At 38.3% G+C, this 14,707-nt stretch overlaps 1 protein-coding gene across 5 annotated transcripts in view; it reads right to left on the reverse strand.

Moving 5' to 3' along the window:
- KIF6 (kinesin family member 6) overlaps positions 1 to 14,707 on the reverse strand; it is a 386,490-nt gene that overhangs the window by 205,798 nt on the left and 165,985 nt on the right. For all 5 annotated transcript variants that reach the window (XM_019830554.3, XM_006931669.5, XM_045057492.1 and 2 more), the window contains 2 exons: positions 1,897 to 2,002; positions 661 to 799 (listed from right to left, as the gene is read on the reverse strand). In XM_019830554.3, coding sequence (XP_019686113.1) covers positions 661 to 799; positions 1,897 to 2,002 — 245 coding nt within the window. The remainder of the gene's footprint in view (positions 1 to 660; positions 800 to 1,896; positions 2,003 to 14,707) is intronic.

The raw sequence follows: 14,707 nt of genomic DNA on the forward strand, positions 1-14,707 counted from the left end.
CTCAGACCCCAAACACACTGCCTCCTAGAGCCAAAAAGGTTTCTATCTTGAACACTCTTCACTCACTTCCAAATTTGGGAACATCTGTAAGTAGAACCCGAAGCAGTAGATCTGGCTTTTAAATAAAAAGTTACATTTAAATCAATCTCTGCTCTTCATAAGCTAAATACCATTTGTCAGTTTTCAGCCACCATTTGAGTTTCGCCCACACACCAGCCACAAATTCTGGGCCATGGTGAGGCTGTGGTCAGCCCAGCGTCCGGTCAGTTAGCTAAAGATAACCCGCTAACTTTTTGGCTCAGAACTGTAACAGAAAGAACACAGCAGAATAGTCCAAAAATATATATTTTCTACAAAATTTAATGTTAAGAGATGGTGTGAAAAAGACCACACTTTTCAATAAACTGAAATATTCCCCCATAATGTAAATGTATCTGGCTAAAAACAAAGTAATTTTTTTTTTCTTTTATAACGACTGTGTTTTTCACTAGCCACTACATTTTGTTTGTGGAAGGGACCTCTTCTAAATGAAAAGAAGCAGTGTGAACCGGAAGCAGGGCGGGGACCTAGGTGATGTGGCCAGGGGAAGACATGAAATTGTGCTCACTTCCTCTTGTAAGCCAGTAGAGGGTAAGTTCCTAATCACTTCAGAAAGGATACTGATTTCATTATCCCTCTGCTGTAGAAGGTCTCGTAGCTTTTTATACTCTTCCTCTTTTAATGGTTCTTGGCAGTCTTGATCTTTGATTTCCGAAGAGACTGTGCTTTTTCCATGGATCTTCTTGTCATTCAATAGTTTCTGTAAGACGAAATAAGAGCTTAGAGTCCGTATCTCTTCTTTTTTTTTTTTTTTTTTTAACTTTTATTCAGTTTTGAGACACAGAGAGAGACAGAGCGTGAGTGGGAAAGGGGCAGAAAGAGAGGGAGACACAGAATCCGAAGCAGGATCCAGGCTCTGAGCTACCAGCACAGAGCCTGACATGGGGACCAAACCCATACAGTGAGGTCATGACCTGAGCCAAAGTCGGCCGCTCAAATGACTGAGCCCCCCAGGCATCCTGTCTTTTCCAAATTTCTTAGTTTCTTGGACCCTTTTCCCCTTTGACGAGTCTTTGCACAAACCAGGCATGAACGTCCTTTCTTGCCTCCTTGTCTCTGCCAATGCAGCTGCCTTAGCTCCATGTGTCTTCTTCTCCCTGCCTCTCTCCCCTCCCCTTCATCTTCTCTGCTATCATCTCTCTCCTTCCCTAAACTTGGAAATTCTTACTCAAACATTATCTCCTCTTGAACTTCTTTCTCCTTCTCCTTAACCCCATACCATTTGATTTACACTTTAAACAATAGCACTTATGATGTGTTATAATTATTCTTTCCATAGATGTCCTCTTTGTGACCTTTCTTATTCAATTTTGCTTTCCCGGGGCTTGGCCCATAGAAGACTCACAACAAATGCTTATCATCATAGTGAAGAATGCCAAATCACAAGTGAGGTAGAAATAAAGGTTAATGATATTCCCACTGTGTCATCATGAAAGGGTAAAACATAAGGTAGAGAAAAACTGAGGGTTTATATGGATAAATCTAATCTGCTGGGGAAAATGCAGGACACAACTTTCTTGATGTATCTTGAAAAGAAATGGTTCTTGAACATGGAATTATTCCGTGTACAAGGTAGAGATTCCTGGAAAAATAACTACAAGTTATTCACTGGCAGGCAAGATATGACCTCTGAAGAAGTTCAATAAGCCCAGCTTTGTTTGAAGATCATGCCATTCAGGACATGAGAAGCTGGATCTTAACCTTTTCAGGGTTGTAAGAGTTGGTCAACTAGCAAACTGTATTGCAGTTTCAACATGGCAGACAATGGCTTCTACTAGAGGAAATGTTTAAATTTACCTTTAAATAATGGAAACAGTGATGAATTTTACGCATATCAGTGCCAACCTCTAGTCTACTCTCCGGATCTTGGTCTTCCAAAAAGGAGGTTATTAGTTTTTCCAGCCTAAAAATACATAATGTATGAGAAGCAACTATGAGCTAGAAACTTTAGAAATTTTAATGGTATTACTTGGTTGGTTAACATTTGAAGTACAGGATACTGTTCCCATTTCTTTATGAAAATATAGTTATCTGATTTAACTATAAAATTTAAGGGGAAAGAAACATATTGACAAAGTGAAATCTGAAATGATGCAACTATTTGACTAATTTCCAATAAGTTTTCATACACGGCTTTCAATTTGAGTCATTTGATTTCTACAAAACATGCCCTCTGGCCAAGCTGAATTTCCATGCCTCTATGCCTAGCTACCACATTGCCAGAGAAAGTAATACAAAAGTTTTCTTTTTATTAGTTTCATTAAAGATTAATGCACTCCACCTCAGCTGGGACCTCAGTGATGCTCCACAACCCTGTTAACCCTCCCTGGTTGACTTATTTTTTTAAAAAGCTTTTATTTAAATTCAAGTTAATTAACCTACAGTGTAATACTAGCGACAGGTGTACAATGTAGTGATTCCTTACTTCCATATACCACCCGGTGCTTTAAAAAATGGGCAGAAGACATGAATAGACATTTTTCCAAAGAAGACATACAGATGGCCAACAGACACACGAAAACATGCTCACCATCACTGATCATCAGGAAAATACAAATCAAAACTACAGTGAGATATTATCTCACAACCATCAGAATGGCTAAAATCCACAACACAAGAAACAACAGATGTTGGCAAGGATGCAGTGAAAGAGGAACCCTCTTGCACTGTTGGTGAGAACGCAAACTGGCGCAGCCACTCTGGAAAACAATATGGAGGTTCCTCAAAAAGTTAAAAATAGAACTACCCTACAATCCTGCAACTGACCTACAAGGTATTTACCTAAAAGTTCTAATCCCTGGTTGACATATACTCTTCACAGAGGCTGTTCCAAGACTTACCACAGCCCTCAAGCCTACCAAGCCTCTCATTCTGTCAATACTGTAACTTCCCGCTCGACAGAGAAAGTCAGAGCTGTTCTGAGGACTCCTCCGATTTGCTCTTCCGTCACCTCAGAGCATCTCTTCCTTACTACTCAGGCCCTCTTCTTTCTTTTACATATTTTGTGTAATATCTTTCCTTCTCCTGGCAGTTCTTGCCCCCTGGGCTCCCTTTAGGCTTCTCCCTGGGTTACCTCCTATTAATCACCTCCTTTCTCTTACCTCATTGTCACCTCTCCATACTCTTTCCCCTCTGCTTATAATGATGGTCAGATTTTTTCCTATTCTAAGATGAAACAAAATAGAAAACAAAACACTTGTCCTTGGCGGGACCCTCCAACCACTCTATTCTGAAGTCCTAGTTCAGTTTATGCATTTGTGTGCTTACTACAGTCTCCATTGTACTCCAGAGCCAGTGTAGCGCCTTAGCTCCCCAGTAGTTTATAAGCTCCACGAAGCAGTGCTTGGCTCTCATTCATCCTTGTGCTCCCCTCCCCGACCCGTATCCAGAGCGTGCACACTTGAAGTTCTCAGTACAAATGTGTTCATTAGTTAACGGATTCATTTCCAGGGAAATTATTCTCCTCTGTGTTGGGATGGAATGCTTTATAAGGAAGGTATAAGGACGGCAATCAGTATCTAAGATGCTAAGTATCATAATAGAGCAGCAGATCTTTCTCATATTATTATGAAAACATTTGCATACTATCGGCATCTTTTTTTTTCACCTGTATACATTTCCCTTCTGCTGTTAGTATCAGCCCACTCAAACTAGATGTAATGATTTCCATCTACAGCAGCTTTGGATTTCATTTTTATTTCTTCCTATAATCTGTGACATGTGACAGCTGATATTTACAGGTGTGAGACAATTTATATTATACTTTTTTTATGGAGTTTCTTCAGGTGGAGGAATACTTGTCATTTGCACTATTTGCTGATTGACATGTTTCTTTGTAGAACAGAGCTTCAAACCACCAGACACACAAAGAGATTCATTTCTGATACAAAGATTTTTTTATGCCTTTTTATATAAAATATTATAAAAATACATGTTTATGAGAACAATTTCAAACAATGCAGATATGAATAAAGCAAATGTGTCTCTCCAGTTTCCTCTCCCCAACACCCTGCCATCATTTTCACCTTCTTTATTCACTCTCAATACCTTGGGAAATCTACTGCTAATAGTTGAAATATGTTCATCTAGCTCTTAACCAAGGTGTCTACCTATACCCATGTGTTTACAGATTTTATGTTGCTTTTTACAACACAGAGATCACATTCTGAATAGTATGCACCATGATTTTTCTAAACAATTTATCACAGATAATCTTCCATTTCACTTCATTTTTGTCCTCATTTCATAACATCTTTAATGCATTAATATATTTCATTATTATATACTTCATTTTAATAGTTACATAGTATTCCATAGCATGGGTGTGCTGATCCTCTCATGATGAACACTCATTTGACATATTCATAGTTGCTACTTTCCTCTGTAACCTATGAGGAGGACTGGATCTACAATTCCCACCCAACCAGGCTTCAAATGTTTACCTACTTGTATTTTCCCTGAACACGTTTCTCAGAAATTCTGGAGCTCTTAAAAATCCCTATTAGTTCTAGGACATACCCACTCTTTAGAGTAAAAAAAAAAACATTTGTGATTTTCAGTATATATACAATGTTCAACAGATACTCTCAGGTTAGAAGCAATGATTAATCTATTCTTCCTTTTGGCTTTTTCTTTAGAATACAACTTCTTCTCTATAGTTTGTTCAGAAAGCATATATTCTAGGAAACATCCCATGAAGGAGGGCCAAAGTGGAATCCTAGTCCACAAGAAAGCACTGTAAGAAATAAGCCTGCTGATTAGCTGAGTGACCACACACAGATCATTCAATCCCGCTAGGCTTTGGCTACTCCATCAAGACTCTTGTCCTGAACAGTAATAGTATAGGCTTACAAGGAGGACTAGGAACTTCCGCCTAAATGAAAGAACTGGGTTGCTCTACCCTTTCTAGTACAAAACTAAATCTGGTACAAAACTAAGAATGAAGATCAGGCCTTTTGATATGCAAGTTTTTTTTCTCAGTGCTTCAGACCATAGAGCCTCTTTAGATAAGAAAAATGCCTGGGCTTTCCTTCATCCCTTTGATTTGTTGTAGAATTTATTTCCTTAACAACCAAGGACTTGGTCTAACAATTAAAATGCAGAAAAATGCCTAATTCAAATGTTCCTAATGTACTCCTCTAGTAGTTAAGAGTGAACGATTGACCCCAAATTCCCTGCATTTTCCTATCTCCCCAAATAGTTCCCAAGATCATACCTAGTCACTGCCCCTGCTGAGGGCTCTCCCAGATGCCAGAACACTGCTGGATAGTGAAGAACTGTTTGCAGAAAAGGCTCTTTAGGGAGGTCAAATGATTATAATAAAGTTCGTTCTTTAGGAAAAGCCCAAGTAAACCAAAAACTACTTTTTCTCTGCTTTCACTAGGAGAAAGAATCCTAGGGGAGAAGTAAAAGTAAATGTATGCCATTCAGTTCTCATCCATATGGACAGGAAAGATCATAGATAATCTACCTGTGTTGGAAGACATAACCTGGCTAATGGCAGGTGACTGACAGGTGTCTGGTGACTATGCAAGATGCCTCTGACACCTGTAGCCTAGTCCAGCGACTTGACTGTACTAAACATTCAGTATCTGAACACATAACAAGAACTGACCATATTTCCTATGTGCTTTACCTCCTTGAGACCACTTCATTCCTCTTTCTGTTGCCAGTATTTCTTGCCAAAAAATGAAGTTTGTCTGCAGCCACATTTTGGTGGGAATTTAGGTTTAATAGTGTGAATAAAAAGGCAGAGCAAGTTAATTATCATTAAAAGTAGCTAATATTACTTGAGCAAGTACTAAATGCTAGATACTATTCTGTACCTTTTAAATACATCATTTCCTTAATCTTCACAACAACTAGGTGAGAAAAGTACTATTATCATCCCCTTACCTTAGGTGAGGAAACTAAGGTACAAAGGGGTTGAATATCTTGTCCAAGGTCACACAGCTAGCAAATGGCAGAGCTGGCGTTCAAACTCAGGCAGGCTGACGTCAGAATCCGAGGTTTTAATCCCTATAGTTACCATACTATCGCAAAATTACTAACTTCATTTAAATACCATGCTGGGTAATGTATATCTAAAGGGAAATAACATACTTATGAGAATTCTTTGAGGAGGTAAATAGTTGAATAGATAAGCAAGCAATAACTGAGCAGCAGTTGCTTAGATCTTAACAAAGCCACTGACCAGCTTGGTTAATAAAAACAAGAGAAGCTGAGAAAGAATCAGAATGCCCCACATTAGCATATTAATTAAATTATTGCACCATTATGTACATAGTTAAGTAACTATTTAAAAAATGGTGAAAATGTGTATTTATTGACGTTAAAAATATTTATGCTATATTATGATAGGTAAACAATGAATCCCTTTACAGTACACTATAACACACCCAAAAAGACAGAAGATAAGAAATAAAAAAAGGGAAGGAAGGAAGGAGGGTAGGAAGGGAAGAAGGGAGGGAGAGAGAGAAAGAAAGAAAGAGAAAAAGGAAAGAAGGAAGGAAGGAAGACAGAAAGAACAAAAGAAAGAAAGAAAAAGAAAAGGAAAGAAAGAGCAGCAATCCTGAGACTTCTGTCCAGTTGCCTTTGGCTCAAGAACATTTATTATCTCACTGTGAAAAGAGACCAGCGATCCAAACTAAACTTGCTCTTCTGCAACATTCTTATGATTATGTTACACTTAACTGTTTATTAAATTAAAATCATTTATACATTGAGGGTGATTATGATGTTCTCATTATTCTGAATTAATCTTTGCTAAAAAAAATTCTATGAACATGTTCCCGTCAGTATTAGCTTCTAAACATGGGTTAGAAACCCTATGTCTATGGTACTGGTTGTGAGAAACCTGGGAGAAAAGAGGAATGGGCATTCCTAAGAGCATACCTCACCTGGGGTCCTCGACCACAGGAATGACTAAAGGAGTTATGTCCCAGGGTGGGGGGTGGGGCAAGGGAGCACGCCTTCATAATTGAGGGACAAAGATAACAGAATTGTCCTACAGCACAATTTTATTCCAGGGAATTTACAAAAACAAGGCTAGGGATTCCAAAGCAATGGGACCTTGTCCTCTGATATTGAGGTGGAAAGAACAAGGCAATAGAAAATATCCCTATTGGTGGGTCAGGGCTATTTTGCGGTAGAACCATGGAAATGCCTAGTATCGCTGAGCTGACGGCTCTTAGGTCATCTGGCTTCTCATGGGTTCTGAGGCAGGAGTAGGCAGCTTATTCCAAACCACTAGGGAGGTGTTCTGATATAAAAACCTAACTGATATTAATTATACCCCAAAGCATCAAAACCTGCCTGACCTCTACCAATCATTTTGCCACTAAAGATGGCTCCATCAAGGATGGGTTGTTTCTTGGGGTGCCTGGGTGGCTCAGTCGGTTAAATGTCTGACATTGGCTCAGGTCATAATCTCACGGCTCATGGGTTTGAGCCCTGTGTCAGGCTCTGTGCACACAGCTCAGAGCCTGGAGCCTGCTTCAGATTCTGTGTCTCCATCTCTCTCTGTCCCTCTCCTGTTCACACTCTGTCTCTCTGTCTCTCTGTCTCTCTCTCTTGCTCGCTCTCAAAAAAAAAAATTAAACAATTTTTTTTTTTAAATGGGTTGTTTCTTGATGGGCTTAAGTAGTGTGGATGCTGACAAACTATGGTTACATACTAACATGAGCAATGATCTCAGAAAGAACTGGAAAATAGTGATAAAGATCTAAGAAGTTTCTAAGAAGAAACTTGATTATTCTTAACTTCTAGGAACATGAAAACCAAATAGGCGGGGTGGGAGAATAGTTACACAATTTAAAAAATTGACCATGGTAGATTAGAAATGCAGCTGAACTGTTAGCTTGAAGGACCTCAAATTTTAACGAATTCATCAACCTCTGTTGGTCACAAATTTCTCATTTGGAAAACGTGTGAAATAATATCATCTCTAAACTCTTTATGCTCTATGAAATAAGATATTGCAAGGAAACAACAGAGGATATTTATTGTCTTATTTATTGACCATCAATGCCTTGAGATTCAAAGTGTGAACAGCAAGTCAACTTAAAGGCATCACCTGGGAACCTCTTGGAAATGCAGAGTCACAGGCCCCATCCGAGACCTACTGAACAAGAACTCAGGCCCCAAACCAGACCTGCTGAATCTGCACTTCAGCAACATTCCTGGGTCATCTAAATGCACATTAATATTTAAGAGGCATTACAATGAGGCAATCTATTGTTGAACGTTTTTTTTAAATTTTTTTAATTTTTTTCTTTAATTTTATGTTCAAGAGAGAGAGAGAGAAAGAGAGAGAGAGCATGCAAGCAGGGGAGGGGCAGAGAGATGGAGACAGAATCTGAAGCAGTCTCCCGGCTCTGAGCTGTCAGTACAGAGCTCCATGCGGGGTTTGAACTCACGAGCAGTGAGACCGTGACCTGAGCTGAAGTCGGGTGCTTAACCGACTGAGCCACCCAGGCATCCCATCTAGTGTTGAATGTTGAGTCAGGAATATATACGTGTCTTTTCAGCCCTGGAAACCAAACAATGACTTGCAATGTTAAAGAGTAACATCCCTTGATGGTCAACTATGTCCTGGCCACTGTGTGTGTGTTTTTTTTATTTAATTGGAAAAAGAATTAGAGAGAATCTCGTAGTCTGGTTCTCTCTATAACTGCCTTTCTCCAATTATTTTATTACTACTTTTATTGAAAATCCATTACACGTCAGAAACTCACATATGCCTTTTGTTATTGATCTGTACCATAAGCCTATAAATTATTTTCCCTCCTCCATAGATGAGGACAGGAGAGCTCAGAAGTCAAGTAACTCGCATCCTGTTACAAATTTAGAAAACGGGATTTGAAAACAGGTCTTTTGAATCAGAGATATCCACTCTTTCTGCACATATCACAAAGCCTCTCAATCAATTCAGCAAAATACCTTGCACTTGCCATAATCCCTGTTATACTAAGTTTGTACTGGCCATTCAAACTTTTTTGTAGATTTTTTTATTTTTTAATAAATAAAGATGCAAACCACAAGCTCAACTTTGTGTCTGGCAACTCAAAGAAAAGAATTTTTAACAGGATGTGACAGTGAGGTTCTTGAGACCTAATGGTGGGGGGCAAAGGAAGCCTTTATTTTGACTTTGCTAACATGACAGGCCTCTTTTCTGCAGTGTGACCTCTAAAACATACAGTGTTGGGATAGCATGTAATTTACAAAAAGAAAGTTCTGATAAGAACAAAACTTTCACAATTTATGATTAACTACAATCCACAGGACACGAAAAACTGAAGGCTGAAAGTGTGCCAACAGGACCATGACCAAAGGAAACTATACAAATATTTTTCAGGGTCATTAGTTTCATGTTTATTTTTTGTTAGATTCTGCTGAAAGCAGCACTCCCAATTGGCTTAAAGGTGGTTACTTCAAGAGTTTTTTTCTTTTGGTCTGTGACAAGTATTATATACATTACACACTCCCCCAGCTCTAATCAGTAAGTGAAAGACATGGACCCTCATGTGCAAGGAATTGAGTTCAATGTCAGCCACTTTGTTGGAATGAGCCCTTTTTAATAACAGTAGGCGGCCAGAAAATTCATGGTTTCTGTGTTGCAGAGGAAATTCCTATGCAGAGTTTACCTTCAAGATTTGTCTCAGTAATGAGCATTTCCTTGACCTCTATAAAAGCTCAGTTCTATGGCACCTCAAGTGTATAGCTGCACAACTGCTTGAGACTCCAGTGTTTTAAAATGGCAACCGTGAAAAATCCACATCAAAACCCACACTCGTTTGCCTCTTTAATGGTGAATGTATGGCCTATTTATAGGAAAATGCATTTGCGGCCATGTACTTCAGTTTATGGAATTTTCAAACACTAATTTGAAATAATTTTTAAATAAACTAAAACAACTTTGAAGACACTGAAGACTTTTGATTTTTGTTTTTGTTGTTGCTTTTTTGTTTTTTTTCCCCCAGCACTTTAGTATTTTTTTTAAGGCATATTTTAAAAGCTCTTTTATAATGCAATGATGAAGGCTTTGAGAAGTTGTAAAAATTGATTCTGATTTTGTCAATCCAGATATTCACATACCCAATTTAAAGGCACATATTTCTTGAAATGATCAAACATTTTACCTTAAGTAGACATAGGAAGGTTCAGTGGTTTAGCACAAATGTAAATAAGAAATGAAAATAACATAAACTCATCAATCTACAGATACTAATAACCACCTCTTTAAATTCTGTATGGATCTTTTGAACTCTTTGTTTGCTATAGGCAAACACTATGTGATTTGTGTTTCCTACAAACATGAATCTCATCTACATAAATCCATAATAAATGAGAAACTGACTTGCAGGAAAGAGAATGGTGGCATGGCAGGATGGGGGTAGAGAGGCTAGTTAGGGAGCAGCACTGCTCGAGGTAGGAATATATTATAAAAGACAAGTCACATTTGGGAAGGCAGCAATAACAGTCAACAGAAACACGGTAGAAAATGTTTCCTGCCATTGCAGCAGAGGCTGAAGGAGCTGAGAGAGAAGTTAAAACAAGTAGAAAGAGACAGATGCCTAAGGCAAGGAGAAAAAGGCCAATTGGATTACAGTGTGCAGAAGCTACCAAGAAAGCCCCTCTGAGGACTTTGGATGGTGAGGACATCAAGTGTGGGGAATGAGGAAAGACAGGAGAGAGTGGGGAGAGTGGCAGGAAGGGAGCAGGTGGGGGGGGGGTGGTTTGGGGGACAGGGATAGGAAGGTGGGGCAAGGAGAGGAACGGGGTGGAGAGGAATGGGGACCTCAGTGGATAAAACCTATGGAACAGAAGTTGACTGGGAAATTTGGAGGAATAGGGCCTTTGGAAATGGATTGGGCTTTCCCACTGTTACATGTCTCCATGGTTAGTTTTCCATTGACAGATTCTCCTGCCAGTCCATTAATTTGAAGGCATAGTGAGAGCTTTATCTGCCCCTGCTCCAACTCTCTGAATTCCTTTTCTATAATTCTGTCTTGCATGAAATTATATTTTTAGATAACACTGAACTTTAGAGATAAACATTTCTCAGCTGGTTCCTTTAGCAAAAATTTTAAACAACAGCCTTGGTTTATTTATATACAAAAATGCAGAACATATATATTATTGTAATGAAAAAGTTGTAAAAATTTCAAAAGATTTTAAAAGATTTTGTTATGTAAAAATACAAAGTAAATCCTTGTGGATATGTTTCCATTTCATAATAAATAATTAGTATTATTCTATCATATGGAAAATGGTATACAGCTGTTTATAAAACATGTGTATGAAACATATATGAAACATATGTATATGAAACATGTATATGAAACATGTGTTCATGTAATATAAATCTAGAACAAATTTATGTAAATTGAGCCATACATTATCACTCAGTTCTACATTAAATTAAAGATGGGTTTACAAAGTTAACAAGAGACCCTAAGACGCAATAAAAATCAAAGAAATATTGAAAACAATGTTAAATGTCTTCTTAAAAATGACCATTAAACAGTTAAAAACAATGATGTAGGACCTACATAAAGAAAAGTGAAGGGGCACCTGGGTGGCTCAGTCAGTTAAGTGTCTGACTCTTGATTTCAGCTCAGGTCATGATCTCACAGGCATGAGATTGAGTCCCACGTCAGGCTCTGTGCAGGGCATGAAGCCTACTTAAGATTCTCTCTCTCCTGTACAGTCTCACTCTTTCTCAAAAAAAAAAAAAAAAAGAAAGAAAGAAAAGAAAAGGAAAAATACAGAAAAAGCATGAAGAAGACAAGAACACACTGAGAGTCTTAATATGCTCTTGAGTTGGAAGATGTACGACTGTAATCTCTCCCTGAAGTTATACACATACACATACAACCCACAAAATTTTGTATACATTTTTGTGGGTGAAGAGTCCACAAATCCCCCCAAATCTGTACATAGTCCCCACATGCTAAAGATGTACATACATATTGATATGAGGTGTCACAATTGAATGAAAACACAGGTTTAAAAACAGTAAATAAAGCATGAGTTCATTTTTATTAAAATACATATTTATATGTATTCATTGAAAATGTTGAAGGATTACAACCAAATAATAACAGTTGTTATCTTTAAAAAAAATTTTTTTTAATGTTTATTTATTTTTGAGAGAGGGAGAGACAGAGCACAAGCAGGGGAGGAGCAGAGAGACAGGGAGACACAGAATCTGAAACAGGCTCCAGGCTCTGAGCCATCAGCACAGAGCCTGATGCAGCCCAAATTCAGGAGCCATGAGATCATGACCTGAGCTGAAGTAGGACACTTAGCCACTGAACCACCCATGCGCCCCAACAATTGTTATCTTTGAGTGGCAGAATTACCAGTAGTTTCTATTTTCTTTTTGTTTTTTTTTGTCCATTAGCACTTTTCCACAATGAACATGAAGAGTTGGTAAAATAAAAAATTATAAAATCCCTACATTCTCAAAGCAAAATTAAAAAAAAAAACAGATGAAATTCAAAAAGTTAATTTACAGCATTTCATGTTGCTTTCCTTGAAATTGATGCTATAGGAGAGAGATACACTTTATTTGCTATTATTGGGTCCTTGGAATGAATTAGGTCCTTTGGTTAAAACCCAAAGCCATTCCTCTGTTGCTTCCAGATGGGTTTGATTTGTTAATATGATCTAATTACTTATTTTATGGCCTCGATTACAGTGGTTCGTGGCTATTTCTGCATTTGTTTATCCATCCTTTGAGCAAGTTATCAGGAACCAGGTGTTAGACGTTGCTATAATTTATTATTTCCATAAGTGCACATTTTCACACTGTGGGTTTTCTTCAAGTGGCATAAACTATATAAAACTGTAATTAGAACAAACATTTGTTTCAGGAAGTCTTTAAAAATACCCAGCTCCATGTATATGCAAACTTTTCCTGTGAAAAGGTTATTGGGGAAAGCAAGAGAGAAATACAAGTATTGCTGGTTGTGATGAAGGGCTCATTCCTTCTTTGACAAGAATTCCCTGGAGCTCACAAAACCCAACGAGCAAAAAGCATTAGCAGTGGAGAAAGCATTAAATAACTGGAAGAATGAAACAGTATGTTCATGCTTTCCCACTCAAGACTTTCTAATTTAGAATCAAGTACTCGGGCTTCTGATGAAAGCGCTGTCCAGGCCAAAAGAATCCAGTGTGTCAACCACAGTCCAACAAATAAAATCACCATTCACACCTTGTTCCCCTTTTCATTATCTGCCTTCAATATTCATTCGTTTGGCCTATTAGAACCCAAAGCACTTAAACTATAGGAGAATAAGCATTAAAGTACAGAAATAGCCCTAACATGGAGACAGGCCTTTTTAATCATATTAGATAACTATGTCTTAAGAACTCAAATGCTTCCATAAACTACCCAAGGATAATTAACACAAGCTGTAGGCCATGCTTTTAGTTTTTGCTTTAATATCTTCAAAATGGAGTGTCAGGACCAAAAACACTTTGTACCAAAGTGGAGAGACCTCATCTGTAGTGAATTATATCTCATGAATGACTTCAGAGATCTGATCTCTTATAAAATGAGCATTAGCCGTTAATGACGTCTGGGATATTTAATCCGCAAAGCTTAGATTATTGCTTTATAGCCAGCCATATTAGAAGACAGAGTAAGGATGCCTAGGATCCAAGAGATGTGAACCCAGGACCACTTAGCAGATAATCCCTCACTTTCTTTTTTTCTTTTTTTTTTTTTTTGGTAAACAATGCTTGATTACTTGGGTCACTCCTATTCAGGAGGTATGAATTAATCTTTCGGGAAACACTAACCATGATAGGAGATGTTTCTCATTCTCTCCCCACTGAACACAGGTAGGAAAGAACTGCATTTAGGGCTTAAATTTGTCACTGCATAAAGGGAGACTCTAAAATGATAGGGAATAAAAACCAGGAATGTGCTAACTTCTTCATTCTTACGTTTATTCAGAAAACATTTACTGCCTGCCGGCCATGAAGCAGGTGTTGGATATATAAAGACAGTAAGACATACTGAAATCTATTCACCTTAACTTCCCCTGGATCTTGATCTTTAAAAATCTCTGAGGCCATGTTCAATGGTACTTTTTTTTTTTTTAAGGGCCAAACACAAATGCCAATTAGTTGTTTTTAAGGCAAAACGACTCATGGAAATTATGCAAATAAAAACTCCGATCATATAAAAAAAAACTGAAATCAGGTTACAATATTGCACTGGACACACGCACTAAAAGTCTGTTGTTTATATGAAATTCAAATTTAACTGGATGTGCTGCATTTTTATTTGCTAGACCTGGCCACCCTAAGCAGAAAGCCAGAAAGTCCGCAGGCCATCCAGCGCCAAGCTGGCCTGTGGGTGCGCATGGCTGTGGTGCCTGGCCCCGGGCACGCAGAAGGGCACACACGACTGCTGCCGGGTTCCCAACCCACCCACCGGTAATAAAGACAGGCGAGGCCTGATGCTGCTGTTCTTTCCTCAGGCCATCAAAAATACTGCAAGTCCTGTCCACAGCACCTAAACATTTCCACGCCACTACTAATACACTGCACTTTCAACTGATTTTAAAGCTAAAAATTCAGAGAGTGATAAAAC

Source organism: Felis catus, chromosome B2, assembly GCF_018350175.1.
Source record: "Felis catus isolate Fca126 chromosome B2, F.catus_Fca126_mat1.0, whole genome shotgun sequence".
NCBI classification, from domain to species: Eukaryota; Metazoa; Chordata; class Mammalia; order Carnivora; family Felidae; genus Felis; species Felis catus.